Source organism: Leptonychotes weddellii, chromosome 2 (genome assembly GCF_054177405.1).
Source record: "Leptonychotes weddellii isolate Sample4059 chromosome 2, ASM5417740v2, whole genome shotgun sequence".
Taxonomy (NCBI): Eukaryota; Metazoa; Chordata; class Mammalia; order Carnivora; family Phocidae; genus Leptonychotes; species Leptonychotes weddellii.
In genome coordinates this window covers 160,284,801-160,312,425 of record NC_138370.1, presented here as the reverse complement: position 1 = coordinate 160,312,425, position 27,625 = coordinate 160,284,801, and the positions used below count along the sequence as shown (strand labels likewise).

Sequence of the window (27,625 nt, the reverse complement as noted above, 5' to 3'; positions counted from 1 at the left end):
TGGGAGGAGGACTTAAAGCACCCGACGAGGTATATTACTTTGCTAGGGCTACTGTCACAAAGTGCCACAAACTGGGGGGCTTTAAACAACAGAAATGTATTCTCTCAAAGCTCTAGGGCTGTCAACCATGCCATGCTCCCTCCCAAAGCTCGGGGGGACGATCCTTCCCTGCCTCTTCCTAGATTCTAGCCACCCCAGGCATCACCTGGCTGGTGGCCACAGGACTCCCATCTGTGCCTCCCCCTGTCTCCATGTGGCTTTCTCTGCGTGTCCCTCTGTGTCCTTTCTGCTCCTCAAAAGGTCACTCTTGTCAGATTTAGGGCTCACCGGAATCCAGTAGGATCTCACCTCTATCCTTAACCCATTACATCTGCAAAGACCCTATTTCAAGGTCACATTCTGAGGTTCTGGGTGGGTACAAATCTTTGGGGGAACACTACTTAACCCACCACCCATGGAGCTTTGCTTTTCATAGATTTATTTATTTTTAAGTTTCATTTCTTTTCTTTTCTTTTTTTTTAAAGATTTTATTTATTTAAGAGAGAGAGAGGGTGAGCGAGAGAGCACAAGCAGGGGGAGCAGCAGAGGGAGAGGGAGAAGCAGGCTCCCCACTGAGCAGGGAGCCAGACGCAGGGCTCGATCCCAGGACCCTGAGATCATGACCCGAGCTGAAGGCAGTCGCTTAACCAACTGAGCCACCCAAGTGCCCCTTAAGTTTCATTTCTCTGTGTTCCCAGGACCAGTCACTGTCACGCACATAAGCACACATTCTCTCCTGCCCCTTGTTCTCAGCTCTCATGCTAGAGGGGCGAGCGCAGGCAGGAAGAGGCGGGTTGGTACAGCCCCTTCTGAGCTCGGAGTGCTTCCCAGGGGCTCCTTGTCTCTGCTGTTCTCTGAGGCCCCTTCCCCCGGGGGCTCCTGTCTGTCTGGCCCCAGGATGCTGGCCAAGCCCGGCACCTCAGAAATGACCAGCGAGGCTCAGTAGCTTATCCAAGTGTCCTTACCTTCAGGGTGTTTGGTTCAGCAGTGTCCTTGCTGTTTTTCACAGATCTGAGGAAAACCGCACGAAGTCCCTTTGGATCCAAGTCCTTCCCCAACCAGGTTGTCAGAGTTCATGCTTTCCAGGGGTGGGGAGAGGTTTGGTGAGCTTTTCCCTCAGAAATCAAAGCAGAGAGGGAAAGTCAAGGGGATGCATGACTCTCTTGGTCTACGGGTTGCCACAACAATACCACAGACCCGTGGCTTAAGCAGCAGAAAGTTATTTCTCACAGTTCTAGAGGCTGAGAAGCCCAAGATCAAGGTGCTGGTAGATTCAGTCCCTGCTGAGAGCCTGCTTCCTGGCCTGTGGGTGTTATGCTCCTTCCTGTGTTCTCACAGGGCAGGGAGAGAGAGAGAGCCAGAGAGAGAAAGAGAGAGGGAGGAAAGAAGAGGGAGGGGGAGAAGTATGGAGGGCGAGCAAACTCTGGTGTCTCATCCTCTTCTTATAAGGGCATCAGTCCTATTTGGGGGCTCACCCTCATGACGTCATCTAAACCTAATTATATTCCAAAGGCCCCACATCATAACATTGGTGGTTAGAGTTTCAACATATGAGTTTGGTGGGGTTTGGGGTGGGGGGGACACAATTCAATCCATAGCAATGACCCTGTGAGCAGGGAAGCTAGGATCCATAACCAGAGAGCAGAGACAGCCACGGTGAAGTCTTTGTAGATTTCCTTCGTTTTTGATGGTCTCCCCCGACAGTTTTCCCTTTAAAAAGAACGAGGTCTGTGGGGTGCCTGGCTGGCTCAGTCTGTAGAGCATGCGACTCTTGATACCAGGTTCGTGAATTGGTGTAGAACTTTAATAATAATAATAATAAAGTAGGTCTGTGTACTTGCTTTGGGGCAGCAAGAAAAAGGGCAGGTGGGGAGACAGGGTTCCATGACAAGGGCCAGAAAAGATAGCTGGGGAGGAGGACAGGCAGACTGACAGGGGGTGTGGCAGGGAGAATGGAGAGCAGGGTTGGCTGGTCTTGACTGGCAAAGGGTTTCGAGGCATATTAATACACAGATACGTCCATCCCATATAATGGCTACAGCCATAGAGCCATAGATTTGGCGTTCTTGGGTGGTGATTGATAGAACCAACCCCATCTCAAACTGGCTTAAAGAGACAAAGGAATTTATGACCCATATAAGTGAAAATTTCGGGCATGGCTGGATCTAGGTGCTCACATGGTATCCTCACACATTCCTATTTCCTAGTACTGCTCTGGCTTTTCTGCCAAGGCAGGTGCTCCTTAAATGGTGGGAAACCACAACAACCATAACTACCACAAAGACAACAGCCACGTGGTTGCTGCAGTGAAAGGTGCTTCAGGGACGAATTGTACCACTGGCTTCACCCTTCACCCCCTTCTGACCCACGCCCTTTGCCAGGCTTGCAGTGCTTGCCCATGTGACTCGCTTGACCCAAAAGCATATGGTGGAAGTAACAGGGGCAGCTCCAAGCCTAGGCCTCCCGATTCTTGTCCCTTTCTCTTAACTCTTGTGCTCTGGCCATTCCCATGAGAAAGACGTTTCCAGGCTGGCCCACTGGTTCCAGGAGGGGGATGAGAGACACATGGGGCAGAGATGACTTACCCCTGCCAAGGCAACCCTAGACAAGCCAGTCACCTGGCCCAGCCAAGATGGGAAGGCTGAACCTGTGTGACACGTGACGAATCAACATGACAGATGCCACTAAGATGACAAAATTTAACTATTGTAATTCCTTTCCTAACCATTCCGGCAGAGGCCCCCAGTCATCTGCCCAAACCCAAGCCAGCCCCTCTGGCCCTTTGTATTACTCCCACTACATGGGCTAAAACTGGGGAGGGTTGGATTTCCAAAGGGAAACTGGGGGTTGGTTATAGAATACAGAGAAGTCGCTCAGCTGTTACTTACCAAATGCTCCTTGGGCTTGAACCATTTTCTCTGCAGTAGCTTTGGAGGTGGGAGTGCTTCTACCCCACTAACCAAGTAAGGAGTGAGTCTTCCTCCTGTCCTGTGGGAAGCTCAGGGGTTTGTCCACATCCTCCAGAGGGGGAGTCGCTGAATCCGAGCTCATTTTAGTGGCTTCAGGGATTCTGCTCTGTGAGACGGCGCGTACCCAGGGTCTGTCTCTGCGCTCCAGCCTCAGGGGACCCGTTTCCAGCTCTGCCACTGGTTTCCTTTGAACCTCCTGCTGATGTCCCTCAGCTTTCCTCTGCTCAAGGATTTTCCTGTACAAGTAGACAATAAAAAGAAACATTCCCAATTTACTGTTGTGAGCTCCTATTTATGCCCCTCTCAGCAAATATTCAGCATACATGACTTTTATCATATATGTCTGAATATGAGGTGAGGTGGTGTTTGTTTGTTTGTTTTTCTTCCCAAAATTATGCCCGAGAAAAGAGGGAACTGCCTTATTTTTGAAACCTTCACATTCTCTCACACTAAGGGGTACTCTCTCATTTGCCTTATTTGGGTCAACCCTTGTTGTACTTTTACTGTTTGGGGAAGGTTACCTGTAAAGCCTGCAAATCCATACTGGTTTGGCCTGCTTCTATAGGTCACCCCACAGAATCAGAGTTATTTAAGAAAGATTCAGAAAATATAGATTCAGTGACTATTTTTGGTGGTATGATTTCATGAACTCAACCACAAATTTTGTAAAGAAGTCTTTCAATGACCACAAATCTGTACCTACAAGAAATTTTTTTTAAAGATTTTATTTACTTGAAAGAGAGCAAGAGTGAGAGTGATCACAGAGGGAGAGGGAGAAGCAGACTTCCCACCGAGCAGGGAGCCCAATGTGGGGCTCCATTCCAGGACCCTGAGATCATGCATGACCTGTGCTGAAGGCAGAAGCTTAACCAACTGAGCCACAGGCACCCCGGAAATTGTATTAAACTTGTACATGCACTAAACCTGGGGAGAACTGACATCTTCACTATGTTGAGTATTCTTAACGTAGTAACACAGCCTCTACATTTATTTAGATCGTTGATTTTTTTCATTAACATTTTGTTGTGTTCTGCATACAAGTCCTGTACATATTTTGTTAGATTTACACCTAAGTACTTCATTTATCTGAGCAGTTGTAAGTGGTGTTTTATTTCCAGTTTGGGTGTTCATTGCATCATTCCTAGTACATAGAAGTATGATTGGGTTTTGTATGTTTGTTTACCTGGTATCTTGCAACCTTGCTGAACTCAATTTCAGCTGGAATTATTTTTGCAGATTCCTTGGCATTTTCTAAGTAGACAATCACGTCATATGCAAAGAGGGAGTTTTATTTCTCTCTCTCTGATGTATAAATGTTGATGGATATGCAACTATAACGTGCAACGGGTAGCGTTGCCCAAGAGGTAGAAGAGAACAGTGTGACTCTGACTTTGGGGAAAAAAAGAAGAGGATGTTTTCCGCAAACGCGGTTGCTGCAGCCATCTCTATTGTCAGGTGCTGGTGGTGGTGATGCTGCCTTTTGGTCTTAAAACCCTACCAAATCTTTTCTCCGAAAGAGTCATCTCATCTTCTGGCTGTATTCTTAGGAGAGGAGGGTACTTGCGGTGCTGAGGGTAAAGTAGAAAATAGGTGAGCTTATTGCACAGATCCAGTAAATTGCCTGCAAACACCCCCAACCCCGTCCCCTACTCCCAAAACCCCTACCCCTGCCCGCCCGCCAGGGATCCCATAGGGGCAGCCAGGGCAGAAGGGACGGCTTTTCGGGGCTCAGTTCCTCCTAGGCGCGCGGGGGCGCTGTGACTTCTCTCCCAGCGCGGCGGCACTCTTTCTCAGCCTCCTCGGTATGGACTGAGGCTTTCGGGACGGTGGCGGGAAGATGGCGGCATCCAGGGATTGGCTGGGAACAGTGGAAGCAGAGGGAAGCGCGGGGCGCCAGGCGAGTTCAGGAGTGGAGGTGGTATTTCCTTCCGATCCCGCCACCCCCGCCCCGCTGTGTCCTCACGGTGGGTGTGCGTCTGGGCTCAGCCGAGCTGTCGGGCGCGAGGGGCGGAGGTTAGCCTGAAGGTGCCTTGGGCTTCTTAGGGCTCCCAGATTTGTATCTTCCTCGGTTTCACCATGTGTGATGCCAAAAAACGCCCTTTCCTGGGGACGTAGTGTTTTCAGTTTACTTAAGAAACTGTCATAGAAAGTCCTCACTGTGGTGGTTTTTGCTCCGTGGCTGTTACAGTCCCCCCCCGCCCCCAAGGGAAGAGGCAGAGTCTAGGCAAAGGGGATGCATGTTACTGAGTAAATCCATTGCCGAGTACTTGGGGATTTCATTGGTTGTTTTGCTTTTTATTTTAAAAAGTTAGGGGGAAGGATAGCATGAATTATTGCTCAGAGACCAGACCTAGTTTTTCTCTCAATTGTGGAGAGGATGTGCGCACATCCGACTCCAAAAGCTCAGATTTTCACTGAAAGGATAACTGGGTGGAGGTGGCAAAGTGCTCCGTTCCCTGGATCCCTTCCATGTTTTTCGTCTCAGGACCCAGATCATTCACCATGTAGACAGCAACTGACAATGGCATTTTCTTTCTGCAGAGACTAGTTTTCAAGAGTTACGCCTCAAGTAATCAGTGCCTAAATGTGATGGGGGGAAAAAAAGTAAACAGAGTGGGCTTAATTATGACAAATTGTGCATAAAACCAAATCAAGTTTTATTTAATGGCAGTGAAAACTAGGAACTTGATGTAGATGACTATTGTTTGACATGTTTTTTTCCCCATTCTGGAACTAGGACCTACTCTTCTGTTTGTAAAGGTGAACCAAGGGAAAGAAGAAACACGGAGATTTTATGCCTGCTCAGCCTGTAGAGATAGAAAAGACTGTAATTTTTTTCAGTGGGAAGATGAAAAGGTATATCAACTTTTTAGACATTTTTTAAAATTTTTGATGTATGTGACAATTTCAGAATGTCTCCACCAATAAAAACATGCAACTTGAGCATTAAATGAGGTAAATCTCTTCAGATAGATGAAGATACTATGCTTTTTGATTCGACAGACTGGAGTTTATACTTACTCTAAACTTACTCTGAGTGCTGATGTTGTAAACGACTGTCTCAAAGACCGTTCCCTTTTAAGACTCTGAGGTGTCAATACTGGGTGGCTGATCTTTTATTTGCAAATACAAATTTCTCCCCAAAGAGCTTAGGTTGTGATCATTCCAGGCAGTGTTTTAGAAAAACTTTTTTTTTTTTTTTAAACATTTGCATTGAGCATCCATTACAGCTACTGTATAACGGATAAAGGCACTTAGAGATATAGTTATGAGCTTGGTATCCTCTTGGTATCTAACTCAGCTCCAGTTAAAGTTTCTGAAAGTTTTGTTTAGAAAAATTTCAGCTTTGTTAGGTTTATTAGAAAACCGTCTTGTTTACAACTCTTCTGCACACCTGTTAAAATCACCATGTGTAAGATAATCTCTCAGTGCTTTAATATGTTAGGTATTGCTTCATGCTCCTCTAGAACTTTCCCAGTTTAATGTGTTTTGTTTTTGTTTTCCCCTGAAACAGATGCTTGTTTACAACATGGAGCTGCTTTAATTGGCTTCTTGACGTCAGAATGTGATACCAGTTTTTCTAGGATGATAGCAAGTTTGATAGTTTATTAAATGGTGCTTTTATTCCTTTTCAGTTGTCAGGAGCTAGACTTGCTGCCCGAGAAGCTCATAACCGAAAATGTCAGCCTCCTCTGTCCCGAACGCGGTGTGTGGAAAGGTGCTGATGTGTTGTCATTTTTATTTATTATTTTTGTTTTGTTTTGTTTTTCCCTGTGCCTTTGCACTTACTTTCATTTAAAAAAAAATTTATTGTGGTAAAATATATGTAACATAAAATTTGCCATTTTAATATTAAGTATACAGTTCAGTGGCATTAATTATATCCACAGTGTTGTGCCATTTCCACAATTACCTATTTCCAAAACCTTTCATCACCCCAAAGAGAAACTCTGTTACTATTAAGCAATGACTCCCCATTCCAGTTCTTCCCAAACCCTGGTAACCTCTACTATACTCTATGGATTTGACTGTTCTAGCTACCTCATGTAAGTGGAATCATATATTTGTCCTTTTATGCCTGGCTTATTTTACTTACCATGTTTTCAAGGTTCATCCATGTTGTAGTATGTGTCAGAACCTCCTCCTTTTTATGGCTCAATAATAATCCATTATACACACACACGCATCTTGTTGATCTGTTCATCCATCAGTGAACACTTGGGTTGTTTTCTTCTTTTGGCTGTTGTGAATAATGCTCCAGTGAACATTGGCGTACAAATATCTGTTTGAGTCTCTGTTTTCATTTCTTTTGCGTATATACTTAGGAGTGGAATTATTGGATCATATCGTAATTCTGTGTGTAGTTTTTCGAGGAACCACCAAACTGTTTTCCACAGTGGCTGCACCATTTTACATTTCCCACCAGCAATGTACGAGGGTTCCACTTTTTCCACATCCTTGTCAACACTTATTATTTTCTGTTTTTTTTGGTTATCTTAGTAGTTGTGAAGTGATGTGTCATTGTGGTGTTGAATTTTGGGTCCCTAATGAGTAATGATGTTGATTATCTTCGTGTGCTTATTGGCCATTTGTGTATGTTCTTTGGAGAAATGTCTGTTCAAGTCCTTTGTTAATTTTTTTTTTTTTTAAAAGATTTTATTTATTTATTCATGAGAGACAGAGAGACAGGCAGAGGGAGAAGCAGGCTCCCCGCGGAGCAGGGAGCCCGATGCGGGACTCGATCCCAGGACCCTGGGATCATGACCTGAGCCGAAGGCAGACGCTTAACCGACTGAGCCACCCAGGCGTCCCTTTTTTTTTTTTTTTTTAAAGATTTTACATTATTTGAGACAGAGAGAGAGTGAGAGAGCACAAGCAGGGGGAGTGGCAGGCAGAGGGAGAAGCAGGCTCCTTGCTGAGCAAGGAGCCTGATGCCGGACTCGATCCCAGGACCCTGGGATCACAACCCGAGCCAAAGGCAGACGTTTAACTGACTGAGCCACCCAGGCGTCCCCCTTTGTTCATTTTTAATAGGATTGTAATTTTTGTTGATGAATCATAGGGGTTCTTTATATGTTAAGGGATGTTACACCCTTAACAGATACACGATTTCTACAAGCTCTCCTGTTCTGTAGATTGCCTTTTCACTTTCTTGATGATGTCCTTTGATGCACCAGAGTTTTTAAATTTGATGAAGTCCAATTTATCAGATTTTTGCTTTTGTTTTCTTTGCTTTTGATGATATAGCTAGGAATCCATTGTCATATCCACTGTTAGGAAGATTTACCATAATGTTTCTTTTTTGAAATACTAAAAGAACTAAACCGTTTTTTGGAAGTTGTGAACATCTCTTTTTAAAAAAGCTACATTGTTGAAATGCTTTATTGGGTGACTGGGAATTGAATCCTAGATTTAATTCTTTGGAGACCTGTGAAAAGCCACCTTCTCCTGTGTCATAGGCCTTGTTTGTAAATGCTGGGAGAAGCTCCTTAAGAAGGTCCTGGTCTGGGTTGCTGGTAACGAATAGGTTTTTACTCTCAAGGCAACTCCTTTAGTTACCTGGGCTGCTGTGTTCAGAAGGATTCTGAGGTCTTATCTATGTTAAGTGGAAAGGAGAACTGGGCTCTATTAAAAATACCTTTCTTGAACTTGTTACATTGTGAAGTCTTTTGATGGAGGAGGCTGTTTCTTAAGATAACTTGATCACTCCTAACCAAAGTACTTAATCAGTGATAACTACTTGCTATATGGAAATTCAGTCAACAACAAAAAATATTTACAAGGGAATTAATGTAAATTGAGCACTACTGTGAGCCAGCTGGTGTGCTGTGTTTGACAGGAGAATTATGTAATCTTGCTAAGGTGGGTCACTTCGATGAGAAAATTGAGGCCTGGAGAAGTTGAGTGACTTCATTAAGCTATCAGTATTAGAATGACTTAGCAGTGACTCCGACTTATGCCTCTGATTTTAAAATGTTGTTTTTAGACATAAAAGCAGATCGTAATTAACATATGGTGCGTAATGATTTAAGGAGATTTAAGGAGATAAAACGTGAGTTACATAGAGATACAATGAGATTATCATAATGACATAAAATAGAATATCAAAGTTGCAGAAAGTAGAAAGAAAAACATCACCCATTGTTTCTCCCTTTGAACCCATCACCTTGTTCATTTTGTAGTATTTTTCTCCTGGTCTTTTTTTTTTTTTTTTAACCTGTGCCAAAGTTTGTTTTACAAGATTGTAGCCATAATGTATACATAGTCTCTTGTACTTTGCCTTATGGATTTTATCTGATAAGCCTTTTTTTTATGTTGTGACATAGGATATTGGTAATTCAGTTAAACTCTATAAGAAACTCTAGGTGATCTTGTTTCCTTGTGTAATAAAATTTTAGTCAGGAGCTAAACCACTGTTCTTTGTACTGCCAGGGTGTGTTTTTTTGATAATAATTTTGGAAATTCATATTTCATGTTAATTAGAAAATAAAAACACTGGCTAAAATGTGAAGTATTAAAGAATTTTCAAAAGGTCATTTCTTGGAGGTCATACTTTCATCTGTAATCTAGTGCTGATTCTTGAGAGCAGGTCTTAATAAAATAATTCTCCATATTTTAAATCCTCTGTAACCCATAACCTTGGATTTTGTTGCCCAAGCTTGCTTGCTTAATTGCTTCCTTCTTTCCTTCCATCCATGTATTCATTCTTTATTGAGGGCTCAAAAAGAACTTAAAATGCTGGTAGTGGAGTTGAGATATGCAAAGATAATGCAATGCTAAGAAGATTGTGCTAAATGTAGAAAATATTGATAGGAAAAACTGAGTGCTCTGGAAAGTCAGCAACGACGCAGCTACCTCATGCTGTTGCCAATCAATACAGTTTAAGGACTTGAGCAGGTTTTGAAGGGTGGGGAGAAGTTGAAGCTTTTTGAAATGTATCATTGATTTCGCTGCCTCACTTTGGGATTGATGCTGTCATGCTTGCTTAGGGGCCTTCTGTGGAGGAAAACATTTGAAAGCAGGCATTCCTCTAAAAATTTAAACTTTTGGCTTTTTAAAATCAAAAGTTTACTAACTTACTTATTCCGTGTTACTAAGTTCCCTCTTCTCTTAGATGAGAAAATGGAGACTAGCCGTTCATCGTTGTGTGTAAATGAACCTAAGGATGATGTACTATTACTTGAGATTGTAACCGTTTTCTTTTTTTTTTTTTTAAAGATTTTATTTATTTATTCATGAGAGACAGAGAGAGAGACAGAGGGAGAGGGAGAAGCAGGCTCCCCGCGGAGCAGGGACCCCGATGCGGGACTCGATCCCAGGACCCTGGGATCATGACCCGAGCCGAAGGCAGATGCTTAACCGACTGAGCCACCCAGGCGTCCCAAGATTGTAACCGTTTTCAAAGTTAACTTTCTACAACTCATTTATAAATATCTTATGAAATAAGTAGTCCATTTGAAAGTATTAAAATGCATTTAAACATATTCCTGTTCTATAATGCAAACCTTCATCTGTCGCTGTTGAAGTCACAATAGCTTTTCATTGATAATTCCTTCTCCAAATTGTTAGAAAGGAATTGTGGTAGCTAGCAAGATAAATTGGCCCATGTTACTTGATTTTTATTATGGAGCTGGCAGTGCTCCGCAGATGTCTGCGTGCTACAGAACAGGATTTGATATTCGTTTTTTAATCTCACTCTTTGAACCATGCTTTATATTTCATGTGTTCAGTTGACAGATTTATATCTTGTGTCTGAGATTTGACTTCCTGATAGTTTTTAGCTGCCTCTTAATGCCCTGAAATGTCATTCTGTTATGTAGTATGTTGGCACCTTATTGTGACCTATGAAGTCTTAGAGAAGATATATTTTAATGCTAAAATAAGCATTAATTTATGTGCATCCATATAGTTTTGTTTAGTTGATATTTCATTTGGTTATGTTTTTTCAGAGCTCATTTAAACTCAGATTTTCAAGGTCTGCTATTAGGGAAATGCCATAAACATAATTCGTCTACTCCAAGAAAGGCAAATGGAACATCAAACGGAGATCAATAAAAATGACATTTCAAAATGCTAGCCTGCAAATTGTGAATCATGCTGAGCCATGCAGTGGAATGAATTTCCTCTGCCCCTTGGGTATGTGTAGAAAGTACAATGAGGAGAGAGCGCTGAGTAAGCCTCAGCCCTTACGCTCTCATGTTCTTCCTACCATACTTCTAAAAAACCTTGTTTCTGAATGTTAAATTTAAAGCAGTATACTTGAATGATTATGATGTGCTTTTGAGTAGAAAGAAGTATGCATGAGATCTCCGTTTATCTTCTGTCAAGAAAAGGTTAATAAACTAGCAGAAAAGCTTTCTGAGAAACAGTTTTGACAAGGCACAAAGATATATAAGTGGAGGTTCATTTAACAGTATTCTTCTTTTCCTTTGTTTCAAAGTAATTAAACTTGATGTCCTAAGCACCATCAGAGAGTCCTGTGTATGAGCGAATTGTACCCCAGTCCTTCATGGTTTCAAACCATCTTTCATTTCTTCCTGGTGATTTGGCAGCTTCTCCTGCCCTCAGTGGGCATCACTTGGTGAGGGATAGGCAGTCCTTCTGATTGTGTTTAAGTAACAGAACCTGACACAGCTTTACCTATGGGGATCTTCCTTCTCTTTTTTCCTTTAAGGCCCTTGATTGTTGTTGTCATTCTTTCAAGGATGAGTGTTTGCTTCCCTAATATGAAACGTACGCTCTGTTGCTCCGTTTTAGTTCTGACTACATGTATAATACTTTTGCGTTTTGGGGACTGAAATTGTAGGTGATGGCAGTGACCCTCGCGTGTAGTTCCAACAGTGCACCGTGCCGAGTTGCAGAGATGACAGCATGAAGGCCAGGGACAGGTTTGCACGTGGGGGAACCATCCCAGCTACGTCATGACCTCTGTCTGGCTGATGGCATTACATATCATATCTCAGTGTCATAGATGCTAAAATGTGAAAGCATATGCGTCTTAGAAGCGATGAAATGGAGGGACTCCTGGGTGGCTCAGTTGGTTAAGCGGCTGCCTTTGGCTCAGGTCATGATCCCAGGGCCCTGGGATCGAGTCCTGCATTGGGCTCCCTGCTTGGCAGGAAGCCTGCTTCTCCCTCTGCCTGCAGCTCCCACTGCTTGTACTCTCGCTCGCTCACTCTTCATCCGTGCTCTCTCTCTCTAGCAAATAAATAAATAAATAAATCTTAAAAAAAAAAAAAAAAGAAGCAGCGATGAAATGGGATGGTTGGATTTTGCTTTGTGATCCAGTCTGATGGGCTTTCTTTTCGTGGGTAGATTTAGCTCATTTGCAGAGTGGATATAACAGACATGCTTGATGTTGGTTTTGCTGTATTACTTTATGCTTTCTGGTTTTTTGCTTCTCTGCTCTCTTTCACTATGTGGCATATGTTTTCTTTTTTTAATGTGTATTTCTTCTATTTTTTTGTTCTTATGGTTGCCTTTGTAGCTTTTTATGCTATATTTAATCCTTCTGTTTTTTTTTTTAAAGATTTTATTTATTTATTTGAGAGAGAGAGAATGAGAGACAGAGAGCATGAGAGGGAAGAGGGCAGAGGGAGAAGCAGACCCCCTGCTGAGCAGGGAGCCCGATGTGGGACTCGATCCCGGGACTCCAGGATCACGACCTGAGCTGAAGGCAGTCGCTTAACCAACTGAGCCACCCAGGCACCCTGTTTTTTTTTAGATTGTCTTCATACATCTAAAAATGAGAAATGATGAACTTGTATATTTCATCTTCTCATCTCTTTCTCTACAGTCACTATCCAGTTTTGGTTGATTATTTCTTTTTAGGGATAACCTTTATGCCTTTCAGTATTGCTTACAGCTTTTACTTGATTTTTCAGTTTTAAATGTTATCTTTTGGCCTCTGACTCTTAACACATGAGAAAATCAGTATACTTACATGATCTCCCACTTTCTCTGGGACTTCCCCCACCTCTTATATTTGGATTTATATTATTTACATTTTATACTGTAACCATAATACTCATATTGTTCTGTTTTTATTCTGTGGTTAAATGGATTCAGTGCTTACTGACAGCCCCTTTGCTGTAGTGCCTTCATTTATCTCCTATTTGGCTAAAATTCATCCTCTAGTGTTTTTCTTTTTAAATAAAAGTCTTAATGGTAATCAGAAGTTTTATTTATTTATTTATTTATTTATTTTTAAAGATTTTATTTATTTTTTGACAGAGAGAGACAGCAAGAGAGGGAACACAAGCAGGGGGAGTGGAAGAGGAAGAAGCAGGCTTCTCGCTGAACAGGGAGCCTGATGTGGGGCTCGATCCCAGGACCCTGGGATCATCACCTGAGCTGAAGGCAGACGCTTAACAACTGAGCCACCCAGGCGCTCATAATCAGAAATTTTAAATCAAAATCCCTATGTGGCTATTGTATGTTTCTGTTTACATGAAATATCCTAAACAGGCAAATCTGTTGAGACAGAAAGTAGATTCGTGGTTGCTAGAGGCTGGGGGTTGGGGAATGGGGAGTGACTGCTGATGGGTGCAGGGTTTCTTTTTGAGGTGATGAGATTGTTCTGGAATAAGATTGTGGTGATGATTACTTCATGAACGTTCTCCATGAACATTCTAAAAACCACTGAATTGTACACTTTAAAAGGGAGATTGTATGGTACGTGAATTAAATTTCAGTAAAAAATAAAATCTGTATGTGGCAATGGAATCAAATAGTTCAAAAACCAAATAGAGGCTTTACGAAGAACAATACCCCTGCCTCCACCTATGCATTTCCCCTTCTCTAGAGGCAACTATAGTCAGCTCTTTTGGCTAATTATTTTAGAACTTACCTTCCTGTCTCTGAAATATAAAACATGCTCATATTGCTACTTCCTGATTTATCAAGTTTTGAAATTATCTATTTCCTATGGAAGTTGAGGGTTTATCTTTCTTTCTCTCCTCTCCTCCTCTCACCCCTCCACCTGCCCCCCCCCACCATAATCTGTACCTTTTTCCTACCCCATTTGAATATGGTTATATCACAATTTTGGTTAGATTCATGTTTTAGTGTTTGCGTTATTATAACCATATAAGTGCTGCTCAGAGTTAAACCGTGTAATAAATCAAAATAAGTTTTTTCTTTTCTACACAGCTTTTTGTTTTCTTTGGAGTTAATAATAGTCTTGGGTTTTTTATTATTGTAGCTGCTATTGGCTTATTTATGTGCTTATCACTGCTTCAACTGCAAACTCTCTGCCAGTTGTCTAAATCCTTTAAGAACATTCAGATATAGCATAATCCATTGGTTTCATCTTCTTAGAGAAATCTGTCTTAGGGCTTTCAGAAATGCTCTAGTCTGGAATGTCCTCTTTACCTGGCACCCAGCTGTCCGTCAGTTTCTTCAGTAAGGACCCAGATTATATGATTACCTAACCTGAGTTCTTCCAAGTCCCAAAATATTTGTTTACTTCCTTTATTCTTGAATGGCACTGATCCAACTATAACATTACTCAGATTACATGTTTTCCTTGGGGCAATTGCGGGATTGCTTCACATCCTCCAGAGCAGTACTTCTTAAATGATCTCTGTGAAGGGATCAGTCTTTTGTTTGTTTGCTTGTTTTATGTTCTTGTTTTTATTCGCTACCCATTGGGATCAGATACTTCTGTAAATATAATGAAAATAAATTACTAGAAAATAAAATGAAAAAAAGAGAAGACATACAGACTACAAGCTCACATTTTTTTATTAGTTTGAACAGACATAAAAGTGCTCTAATTGGTATAAAAATTTCTAAACGTAGACTCTTGATATCTGTCTTTGTCTCATCAGGAACTGGTAACAGTTGATCGCTGGCACTGGTGCGTGGCAAGTCTGTGAGGAACACTGTTCTAGAGTTAAATTTGGTTTTACCATCCAACAATTCTGAAATCTGCGTTTCTGCAGATACCTTTATCTATGCTGATACTTGGTTGGTCCCTATGCAGATGATGGAATTCTAGGTTGGAAATATTTTTCCCTCAGGATTTGGAAGGCAATGTTCCATTTACTTTTGTCTTCATTATAGCTGTTGAGAAGTTCAAGTTCAGAAAGTTCATTCCTGATCTCATAAATGATCCGTGAGCCATTTGATCCCTTTGTCTTTTTTTTTTTTCTTCTTAGAATCTTACTATTCCTACAGGTGTGACATTTCATGATTACCTATCTTGATGTGAGTCTGTTATATCCTATTTTGCTGGGTATTAGGTAAATCCTTTCAAACTGGAAACTCGTGTCCTTCAGGGCTGAGAAATTTCCCAGATTATATTCCTGTTGCCAAAGAATGAAAAACCAAGTCGCATGTGATTTAGGGCTGAGTACAACCCATTTCTTGCTTAGTATTTTCCGGGGTCCTCTTTGCTTGTTTTCAAAGCAAGCAAATTCTTGCTTTTTCTTTAAAGCACTTTTAAAAATCTTTTATTATGGAAAATTTCAGGCATATACAAAAGCAGAGAGAACAGTATAAAGAATCTCCCACATCCACACAAAGCTTCATCAGTCATCAGTATGTGGCTAATTTTATTTCACTTATACCTTCTACCCTGACCTTCAGTGTAGATATTATATAATTGTACCCATAAATATGTTTCTATGTATCTCAAGAAATAAGGCCTTTAAAAAAAACATAATCACAATACTGTTAAAATACCTAAAAAATGAAACAATTCTTTAATGTTACCTAACATGCAGTTAATATTCACATTTCTCGGATTAGCCTGTAAGTGCCATTTTATAATTGGTTTTACAAATCAGGATCCAGACAGGGTTTGTGCGTTGTAATTTGTTGATATCTTTAATCATTTGTTGAAGAAACAGTAATTTGTCCTATAGAATTCCTCACATTCTGGATTTGTTTATTGCATGCTGTAATGTTTAACATTTATTCTATCCCTATATTTCTTGTAGTGCTATTATCAGACTCAAGTTCAGTTTTAGGGGGCAATACTCTTTTGTAAGTAATGGTGTATATTTCCTTTTGTATTACGTAGATAACGTCTGGTTATTCACTTTGTGTGATTTTAAGATTGATCATGTGCACATTAGCCAGTCTATAAGCAGTACAATTGCTTTTGTATATTAATCTTTGAGTTTATTTACTAGTTGTAGCAACTTATTTATTTATTTATTTATTTATTTGACAGAGAGAGACATAGTGAGAGAGGGAACACAAGCAGGGGGAGTGGGAAAAGGAGAAGCAGGCTTCCCGCCGAGCAGGGAGCGCGATGTGGGGCTCGATCCCAGGACCCTGGGATCATGACCTGAGCCGAAGGCAGACGCTTAACGACTGAGCCACCCCAGGTGCCCCATCAACTTTTTAAAAAATATTTCCTCAGGACTTTCTACATATATGATCATGTTATCTGTGAATAAAATTTTTATGTTTCCTTTCCAGTCTGTGCCTTTTATTTCTTTTTCTTGTCTTATCAAAGTGGTTGGAATCCCAGTCAGTGTTGAATAGAAATGGTAAAAGTAGACATCTTTGCTTGTGTCCCAGTCTTGGGAGGAATGTGTTCAGTCTTTTACCAGTATGGTGTTAAGCTACAGGTTTTTCTCAGATGCCCTTTATCAGGTTGTGGAAATTCTCTTCTGTTCCTAGTTTTCTGAGAACCTTTCTCATAGATGAGAAAGTGCTTTTTTTCTGCATTTAATGAGATGATATATATATATATATTTTTAAGATTGTTAATATGGTGAATTGCATTGATCAAATGCAAACATTGAAGCAGCCTGGCATTCCTGGGCTAACCTGCACTTAGTCATGCTCTTTTACCTTCTTTATATATTGTGGCTTTGACTTGCTAAAATTCCATTAATTTTTGAGTTTGTGTTTATGAGGCTTATTGTTCTTTGGTTTTCTGATAACATTTTTATTCTGGTTTGGTATTGGGGTCATGCTGGCCTAATGAAAGGAATTGGGAACTGTACTTTCCTCTTCAATGTACTGGAAGAATTTGTGTAGAATTGGTATTGCCTCCCTGTCTTCTTTTTGGCATTGTTTCCAGTGAGAAATCTGGTATTATTCTCTTAATCTTTGTTCCTCTGTACATGTCTTTTTTCTTCTGATTTTAAGATTTTCTCTTTTTCACTGATTTTGAATAATTTTATTATGATGCATCTTATAGTTTTCTTTGTGTTTCTTGTACTTGAGGTTCTCTGAGTTCTTGAATCTTTTGATGTAATTTTTGGAAAATTTCAGCCATAATTTTTTCAAAATTTTTTCTGCCCACCTTCCTTGGGGGTCCATTTTCATGTATTTTGGTCCCTTGGTGTTTCATTTTGGATAATTTCTTTTTTTTTTAAAGATTTTATTTATTTATTTGACAGAGACACAGAGAGAGAGGGAACACAGCAGGGGGAGTGGGAGAGGGAGAAGCAGGCTTCCCGCTGAGCAGGGAGCCCGATGCGGGGCTCGATCCCAGGACCCTGGGATCATGACCTGGGCTGAAGGCAGACTCTTAAGGAATAAATTAATTAAATATATTGAGGGGAATCACGGCAAACCGTGCAGCTCTCTCTCTCAGTGTCCTGCTTTCTGGCCTGTGGGCTCCATATATGTATTCTCTAGTACTCGGCCCTGTGAATTCTAGCCGCCCTCGCCTCCACCACTTCTCAGCTCTGCCTCTTCAGTTTGTTGAGCCGTGTTTGGGTTCTCCGTGCCCGTACTGGCTATAGCCACAGGCAGTAAACTGGGCGGGTGTAGACTCCCTCATCTGGTCCCTTCTCTTACTCACTGTTGGGCTTCCGGTTGTCCATTATGTTACTTTGTTTAAAAAAATTTTGAGGGCCAGGATGGTAAATCTAGTCTCTGCGACTCTATCATGGCTGGATATGGAGGTCTTCGACCCTTAGCATTTAATAACGAAAGGTAAATTCAGTGTTTCTGTTGCTGGAGAATGTCCTGGTTCTTTCTACTGCATTTCTTATCTTAGGGGCCCTTTTCTCTACTGACATTCTTACTTTGAATTACTATAAAATTTCCCCTGATACCGCTTTCCCTTTTCTTCCCAACCATAGATAAAGCTGTCAGAAGCACAGTTGTCATGGAAATAGAAACATTTAAATTACTGGCACGATAAGCTTATTTCTTGCTGTAGCCATTCAGAATATCGATTTGTCACTGCCTTGGGTGCTTTGAAGTGAAGCTCTGCTTAGATATAAAAAGTTTTAAAACCCACTTTGATTCTATGTGAAGTTCACAGTTTTTACAGTGCAGTTCTAGAGGTTAGTTCAGTTGAAACTCCGTGACTCTTCTTAAACTGTTAAGAATCCTTTAGTGCACTATTTGACATGCTTAGATTTAGACATTGCCGACCTGCTGTAGGCCTTGATACTGTTGTTTGTTTTTCTTTGGTTTTCTTACTCTGATTTCATATCTGGTACAGCAGTTTTAAAGTAACGTACCGTGATTATTTTCTCTTTCTAATTATCTCTAATAAAATGAAAGGAAAAAAAAACCAAAGTGGTAACTTTGAAATCAGATAGGAGTATGACTTGAAAGAGATCAAATGGGCTATCAGTATGGTTTTTTTTTAAGGCTTTGGATATTGTCTAGCTTTTTTGGGGATGAGCTTTTTCAGAACTGCTTTCCTCAGTGCTGCTAAGAATAGAGGAACTTTGTAGGAACATTTTTTCTTTTAGGAGGTAGTTTTTCTTGCTAAGTATGCCATAAAAAATTGAAGAATGACCTTAATTTCTCATTTTAAAATGACTGTCATATTGAGCCAGACTATTTAACACTTCAAAGTTAGAACACATGGATTTGTCAATAAATTTAAACGTGATAGTAGTCTCCATTACTACTAAGTTGTTTGAGTAGTATATTATGTTCACATTTTAAATGGATATTGATCCTCATTCAGTGACTGAATTGGAGCATCTCAGTTCTTATAAAATTGCTGATTCTTTTCTACTTTGTAGGTATGCAGCTGGACATAAATTCTAGCCAACATTCCACAGATTTTTTTTTTTGGCTTCTTTACACGGTACTCTTAAGGAAGTAATAGTACTTTGTGCATACTAAAAATAGCAAACAGAAATTGTCTTTAAAACCACAAACTTAAAATATATTACTTTGTGTTTAATTATGTCTTGAAGGTACTTGAAGTTTATTGAGTTGTCCCTGTCTCAGAGAAAGTTTTGTCAACGATGTCAGCAATTGCTGTTGCCAGACGATTGGGAGAAGCATCAGGAGCATCGAGTAGTAGGCGATATTTCTATCACCCAGTTGAAAAGGCCCAGTCAGCTTCTTTATCCATTGGAAAACAAGAAGACAAATGCCCAGTATTTGTTTGCTGATCGGAGCTGTCAGTTCTTGATAGACCTACTTTCTACCCTTGGATTCACAAGAGTACTATGTGTTGGAACACCAAGGTATGTTGTATGATTTTTTAAAAAACTTCTACTATGCCCACTATTTAAACTGTAAGAAAAAATCACCAAGTAGTTATTTACTATGTTCTGGGACATAGCATTGCAGTTTTCAATATACAAGAGAAGTATAAAGCACGGTCCCTCTCTTGAGGAGTTTGTAATCTATATTACACTTGAGAGAAATCTTTATAGATTTCTGATATATGATAGGAGATTCCTTCTGATTTGATTTTTTAATTGCTTATAATTTTAGACTTCTCCTTTTCAAATAAGTTCTGCCTTTTAAAAAAATATTTGAAAAACTGAAACCTTGGTTGTATCTGCCAAATTCTCTTCAGTGTTTCATTGAAATATTAGAAATACCAGGAGAACATTGGTGGGGTTGTTTTGGTTTATTTGCTTATTATCTGTGACATTTGTAATTCCTTATTAAGTTTGGTTTCATTAATTGTTTTAGGTTGCATGAGCTGATCAGATTGAAAGCATCAGGTGAAAAGAAGTCTAACATTAAAAGCCTTTTATTGGATATTGATTTTAGGTAGGTTTATAAAGTATGATATTTATTCTTATTCATTGTCTCCTGTTTCTGTTTAATGTTTTTCTCTTATTAATTGTTTATTACCTATTACAATCCTTTAATGTTCAGAAGTAGTAATTGGTTAGAAGCCACCTTTTTAGTCATATAAACTCCCCTTGTAATCTTCATATTTCAAACAGGAAGGCAGTGGATTTCTTTTTTTTTTTTTTTTTTGCTTGGTGTGCTTCCTAAATTTTTTCAGTGAATGTGTCTCATTGACTTGGGCTTGTAATTTAGAGATAAATTCTTACTGAGTGAAATTTCTTCTCATACACTTATTTTTCAAAGATAATTCTTTGAAATTTTTCAAAGATAAATTCCAGGATTTTGTTTCATCATGATGTTTTAATGTATTTATTTTAATATTTAATTAATTCATTTTAATTCATTTTATTTGTTCTCATTCTTTTAATATATTTTATTTTAACACATTTTATTCATTGTAATTTATTTAAATATATTTTACCAGATGATGTGCATATTGTCTTTCACTGGATATAGCCTGAGGTCAAGGGAGTGCAACCAGGGAACAGACAGGTCTTAAAGCAGAGGATTAGCAAACAGATGGAGTCTGTGGGAGAGGGTCAGAATTAAATGGCATCTGACGTGTTGGGACAGATAGCGATGAGACTGCTGGAGGAGCACAGGTTGTGGCTCCCTTTAGGTGGTAATTTGGTAGCATATGTGTCCATCCACAGTCTCTGGGATCCTATAAACTTGGAGTAGTCTTTCTACTTTCTATAGTTGTTTGGATTCCACAAGATCATGGTGAGACTCTAAAACACTGTGTTGTTAGTATCTTTTACCGGTTCTTGAATATATTGAAGGAGGCAGGTACTGTGTTTCTTTTTATTTAATCTGACAGGGTCTGTTTGGCCAATATTCCAGTATTTGTTGGAGAGAACCTATGAAATTACATGTGCTTTCTCTCTAAAAACAAGGTGGACAGATTTTTGAAGTGTAAAAAGTCACAACAAGAAGAACAGCTTTTATAATTTATTTTTTATTTTTTTTAGATTTCCAGGTCAACTTTAGGGTGTCTAATAGAATCAGCTACGTTTCTCAGAAAGAAGCCACACTTTCTGTAGCCTTTCATTCCCTGTTAACAGGACTGGCACAGTTCACTAATCTCTGCTTAACATGAGTGATGCTTGGCACAATGGAATTCCATAGGTGATAATACAGACTTTTTAAAGAGAAACTCAGTTTCTTTTTCTTAAATTGAGATACAGTGCCCTGAAGACCCACCAGGTTAAGGTGTATATGCCAGTGGTTTGGGGTGTATTCATTATGTTTTGCAGTAATCACCCCTATCTGGAATGTTTCTATCACACTGGAAAGAAGCCCTCTCCCCCCTTGCCCTGATGATCAGGGATCTGCTTTCTGTCTCCATGGGTCTGTGTGTTCTGTACATGGCATCCTGCCATATGTGACCCATGCTGTGTCTTCTTTCACATGTTGCTGTGTTCGTCCAGCTCATAGCACATAACAGGACTTCACTCCTTTTGTGGCTGTATTAACGTTCCACTGAATAGATACATCAGATTCTTGTTTTACATCCCTTTCCTAAAGAATGACTGTTAAGTTATTGTAAATGTATTATTTTAAAGGTAGACGTTTAACTTTGGGGTTCTTATCGTAACAATACCAACAATAAATGGTGTTTGCATTGAGTGCTAGTCCCCTGTGAAACCCTGCTCTACCTCAGTCAGTCCTCACAAAAGCCTCTCCTGTACGGTAGATGCTGTTACCCTCCTCATTTTCCAGACGAGAAAATCAAGGTATGAAAGAGGTGAAATAACTTGACCTCACAGTGATGAGTGGCCAAGTCAGGATTCAAACAGTCAGTGTGGCTCCAAAAATTAAGATACCCTCTGGAAGTAACTTTGCTTTTGAACTTGTATATAAGCCTTTTTTAATATAGCCCATTTCTCTTTTGTTTTCCTAATGTCTCTCCCTGTCTCCATCTACCCCCAATGCCTATTCCACGAAGATTCACATGAGTCAATAATGGGTTTGCAGGTTATTCGTATATTTAGAGTAAGGGACTTCTTTATCAGGCACGTTTCATTGGAGCCCTGGAAATCTGTTTATGTCGAAGAGGACGTATTGGCTCACATGATGAACCTAGGATATAGCAGGCCTTGGAGCAGGCGAGATCCTGGGCTTTGCCCATTGTTGTTTGGGCTCTGTCTTACTCTCTCCAGCTCTCATTCTGTCTTTCTCTGGATTGGCTCTCTGCTCCAGTTTGCTTCATGCTCCCTGCCAAGGATTTTGGCAGCAGCAGCTTTCAGCTTCTGCAGTCTCAGCTCAACTGTCCAGGAGACATGGCTCTCTTTCCTGAGAGCCCCAGCAGCACAGCTCCCGGGAAAGACTGGCTTGACGGGGTCCATATGCCTGTTCCAGAACCACCTCTGTGGCCTGGCAGGTAGGGTGCCCACACGTGGAGTGCGTTCACCAAAGGAAACCCCTCTCTGACCATAGGTGCATGAGACACACACACACACACACACACACAAGTCACATGTCCAAAACCGAATTATTTAACATGATGTGTCTCAGTTGTCAGCAGCGCTCACCTTCCTCCCTTTGGGACTTTCACCTCAGTGAAAATGGTACAGTGTTACCTAATAGTATGGTTCTTTGAAGTTACCATACAATTTGTATTCTGATTTCATTCAAATCAAGCTTTTTCTAAGCTAGTTGTGGTGGACTGGTTTATACACAACCCAGAAAAAAAATCAGTGATTCATCTTGTTCAGATTTCAAGGATCTCTGGTTTACTTTTTTTTTTTAAGCTTTTTAAAGAGACATGATCATTAATTCTGTCACCCAAAACATTGTGGATTTTGGCCTTTTAGACCTTTTTTATGCATATAAACATTTTAAAAAGTAAGAATCAGCTAGTCTTTTTTCCCCCACTATGTATCAGGCATATTTTTGTCTTTTAAATTGAGACATATGTATTTCACATAGAAAAAAGAGGTTTTTAGTATTATTCACAGAGTTGTACAACCATCACCACTACGTAATTCCAAAACATTTCCATCATCTTTGATGGAGGTGTCTCCATCAAAGTGGTCCCAATTACTGACCTCTCCTCTTTTCTGAAACCCTCTCCCAGCCCTTGGCCACCACTAATCTATTTTCTGTCTATAGATTTGCTTATTCTGGATATTTCATAAAAATGGACTCATACAATATGTGGCCTTTAGTATCTAGCTTTTTTCATTTAGCATAGTATTTTCAAGGTTCATGATGTTATACCTTTTTATGGCTGAATAATACTCCATTATAAGGATATACCAAATTGTGTTTATCCATTCATCAGGTTATGGACATTTGTGTTGCTTCCACGTTTGGCTACTTTGAATAATGCAGCTGTGAACATTTGTGTGCAAGTTTTGTGTGAATGTAGGTTTTATTATCTTTTGGGTATTGTGTTAATTTGTTAGGGCTGCAATAACAAAAGAGCCATAGATTGGGTGACTTAAACAACAATAATTCATTGTCTTAGTTATGGTGGTTGGAAGTTCAAGATTAGGGTGTCAGTAGGTTTGGTGACTTCTAAGGCCTCTCTCCTTTGGTTGCAGTTGGCCTTTCTCTTGTGTTCTCACATGGTCTTTCCTCTGTGTGTGTACAGCCCCGGTTTCTCTTTGTGGGTCCAAATTTCCTCTTTCATAAGGACACCAGTCATCTTGCATCGCAGTCTCCCCTAATAACCTCATTTTATTTTAATCATTTTTTTAAAAGCTCTGTCTCCAAATAGATTCATGGTCTGAGATACTGGGGGCTAGGGGTTCAATAGATTAATGTTGAAGGGTTACAATTCAGCCCATAACAGGTATTTATCTTAGGACTGGAATTGCTGGGTCACGTGGTAACTGTACATTTAACTTCTTGAGGAACTGATAAATTGTTTTTTAAGGTGACTACCATTTCACATTTCCACCAGCAATATATGGGTGTTCCAATTTCTTGACATTCTTGTCAGCTCTTGTTATTGTCTGTCTGTATTTTTAAATTATTTATTTAATTTTTTGAGAGAGAGCATGAGTGCACACAGGCAGGGGGAGGGACAGAGGGAGATGGAGGGAGAGAATCTTAAGTAGGCACCATGCCCAGCACGGAGCCCAATGCAGGGCTTGATCTCACAACCCTGATGTCATGATCCTGAGATCATGACCTGAGCTGAAATCAAAACTCAAGCGCTTAACCAACTGAACCACCCAGGTGCCTCTACTGTCTGTCTTTCTAATGTGGTATCTCATTGTGATTTTGTTTTGCATTTTATTGATGGCTCATGATGCTGAGCATCTTTTCATGTGTTTACAGGCCATTTGTTTATCTTTTTGGAGAAGCATCTATTCAGTCCTTTGCCCATTTTTTAATTGGTTACTTGTCTTTTTTGTTGTTGTTGTTAAATTGAAAGAATAAATATATTCTGGATGCTAGACCCTTAATAGATATATGATTTATAAATATTTTCTCCCTTTCTGTGGGCTGTCTTTTCACTTGATTATGTCCAGTTTTCCTCCTTTTTCTTTGGTTACTTATGTTTTAGGTGTCATATCTTGCCAAATTCAAGGTCATGAATATTTGCACAGTGCTTTCTTTGAACAGTTTTATGATTTTAGCTCTTACATTTAGGTCTTTGTTCTGTTTTGAGTTATTTTTTTATATATGGTGTGAGGTAGGGGTCCAAGACCTTCATTCTTTTGCATGTGACTATCCAGTTACCTCAGCACCATTTGTTGAAATGATTATTCTTCTCTCATTGAATTGTCTTGGTACCTACTGAAAACCAAATGGCCACAAATGTATGCATTTATTTTTAGACTCACAGTTCTTTTCATTTGATCTATGTTTATCCTTATGCCAGTTCCACACTGTCTTGATTACAGGTGTGAGTCTTCCAGCTGTATTCTTTTTCAAGATTGTTTTGGCTGTTGTGGGTTCCTGGAATTTCCATATGAATTTTAGGATTAGCTTGTCAAGTTCTACAAAAAAGCCAGCTGGAATTTTTATAGGGATTTTGCTGCATTTTTTTTTTTTTTATCGGTTTGGGGAATAGTTTTAAATATTAAGTCTTCCAGTTCTTGAACATAAGAGGTCCTTCCATTTATTTAGGTCGTTTTTAATTTCTTTAAACAATATTTTGTAGTTTTCAGTGTACAAGTCTTGCTTGTCTTCTTTTAACTTATTCCTAAATATTTTATTCTTTTTGTTGCTATTATACATTAAATTGTTTTTTAAATTTCATTTTGTATTGTTCATTGCTAGTGTACTGATTTACTTCTTTAAAAAAATTGTGGTAAAATACATATAGGTTAAAATTTACCATGTTAGTTATTCAAGTGTACAGTTCAGTAGTGTTAAGTAAATTAAATGCCTTCACATTGTTGGGTACAACCATTCACCAGAACTCTTTTCATCATAGCTGAATTACTTTTAATTTGAAAGATTTACATGGACCCTTAACTCTTAATTTAAGCTATATGTCTTGTAGTTTTACCTTTCTTGGGCCTGTATATTGAAATCTCCTGCACAGAGTAGGGGATGTGGATAAAGTTATTTTGTAGCTTATTGAATATACTGATATTTTTTTCTTTTCATATCAATAAACTTCTGTGTATGTGTGGAAACAAAAACTGAAGGGGTTGTATTAGTTAGCTTAGCTTCTTTTATGCTGAGTCAGTTCTGTAAAAGGTCGACATTGGGTATTAAGAGAGAGCTCGTTGGGGCACCTGAGTGGCTCAGTCGGTTAAGCGTCCGCCTCTTGATTTCGGTTCAGGTCATAATCTCAGGGTTGTGAGACTGAACCCCCAGCGTTGGGCTCTGTGCTGGGTGTGGAGCCTGCTTGGGATTCTCTCTCCCTCTCCCACTGCCCCCCCTCCAATAAATTAAAAAAAGAGAGCGAGAGCGAGAGAGTGAGCTCATTTATTGAAACATGTTAGTGGCCAGAATCAACTGAGTCTGTTGCCCGTACACACAATATTATGGGGTGTGGAGTTGGTTCAGATTTCTCAGAAGGACCACAATTAAATCAGGAACAAATTCCTATGTGATATAGAGTGACAGCGAGTAGTTAAGTTTTGGCACTTTGACTTTGGTTTATTGTTGCCCTACAAAAGGTCTGTCCAAGGCTTCAGAAAACTACCTCAACTCCAGTGTTACATATGCTATAAATATCCACTTCAGGGGGTCTAAAATATGAAGTTAACATTTGCTAAGATGGATTTTTATATGCTCTAATTTTAGCATGAAAGATGTGAAACTCTATTTGGCAAACTATCGTCCAAATAAAGTTACATCAAAAAAATGAATTTCTTAGGTTCATTTCATGGACTAATTTTATTCAGCTCTTGATTACATTTCCTGTGTATAGAGCATGTTTCACACTTGGTAACTGACTCTCATTTAAAGAGAATGAATGGCCAAATTAAATGAATGTCCTTTTGCAGTTTTCAAGTGCATGCATTTCTGATTGGTTTTGTTTGCCTTATTCAATAGAGAGAATAATTCTTCGAGGCCAATTTCATTTTAAGAGGGTAATGTTCAGTGATTTTTCATAATTTAAAATATGAAAAATTATGCTCCCTTGTTTGTATCTGATGGAAACTCAAAGCTGAAATCTTGGCTTTTTTCTCTCTCTGACTCTGCCTACTGCTGCCCAGAATGTTTTAGACAAGTGTGCTGTGCTGAATTTTATGTAAATAAAATTTCTTTTTTAATTTTTAAAAAACAGACTATTGTGTCTTTGAGAAGCAATACGAAAAAGTGGAGAGGGGGTAGAAATATATTTTAAAAGCGATTGCATTTTCCTTTGCTCACACTTACAAAGCAATACAAGAAAGAAGAAGATCATCAAATGATAGTTGATCCACGGCATTACTACTACTGAGATACACCTATAGATAACTGATATATCTATATAATCAGTTACTTGGAATTGAGTTAATTAGGAAGACATTTGTTTACTAACGCTAATTGACATTTTCCCACAGGTTTTGGAATGTTCATCAGGTTACAGTCTATAGTTTAAATGTGTTTTCAGTTATCTAAACCTTTTGTTTATTTCTTCAGTGCAAATTTATGTTTTATGAAATCAGCAGATGTACTAACAGTATCTCAAATGATATTAAGGGACATTGTACTTAGAATGAACAGCTGTTCTTCTGTCTCTACAGAACAAGACGAAAGGGGTTTAGATTATAGGAGGAGAAATTTTGGTTGGACATAAACATGATTCCCTAATATGAGGGGCATTAAGACATAAATCTTTATAGCTGATATTTATTAAAATAGCGATGCCTAACATTTTAGTATATGGTATGCAGCTGCTTTGTATTAAGCACTTTACATATATTATCTCACTTATATTTACCAAGTCCTTTGGAGTAGACACTATTATTTCTTCCATTTTGTAGATGAAGAAACTGAGGCTCAATAGGTTAAATAACTCACTAAGGTTACATAAGTACTAAGTGAGACACCCAGGCTTTTTTTTTTTTTTTTTAAGATTTTATTTATTTGAGAGTGTGTGAGTGAACACAGGGAGGGGCAGGAGGGGAGGGAGAGGGACAAGCTGAGCGCAGATCCTTTTGTGGGGGCTCAGTCCTATGACCCCA

The 27,625-nt window shown here is 39.6% G+C and overlaps 1 protein-coding gene across 4 annotated transcripts in view; it reads left to right on the top strand.

Moving 5' to 3' along the window:
* Positions 1-4,810: 4,810 nt before the first annotated feature.
* The window catches only part of ZCCHC4 (zinc finger CCHC-type containing 4), a 52,579-nt gene continuing 29,764 nt past the window's right edge, over positions 4,811-27,625 (top strand). For all 4 annotated transcript variants that reach the window (XR_014143082.1, XR_014143081.1, XM_006744592.2 and 1 more), the window contains exons 1-5: positions 4,811-4,972; positions 5,746-5,864; positions 6,644-6,726; positions 19,142-19,417; positions 19,875-19,955. Coding sequence is in view for 2 of the 4 variants with exons in the window: in XM_006744592.2 (XP_006744655.2) it covers positions 4,846-4,972; positions 5,746-5,864; positions 6,644-6,726; positions 19,142-19,417; positions 19,875-19,955 (686 nt within the window). In the remaining 2 variants the exon portion in view is untranslated. The remainder of the gene's footprint in view (positions 4,973-5,745; positions 5,865-6,643; positions 6,727-19,141; positions 19,418-19,874; positions 19,956-27,625) is intronic.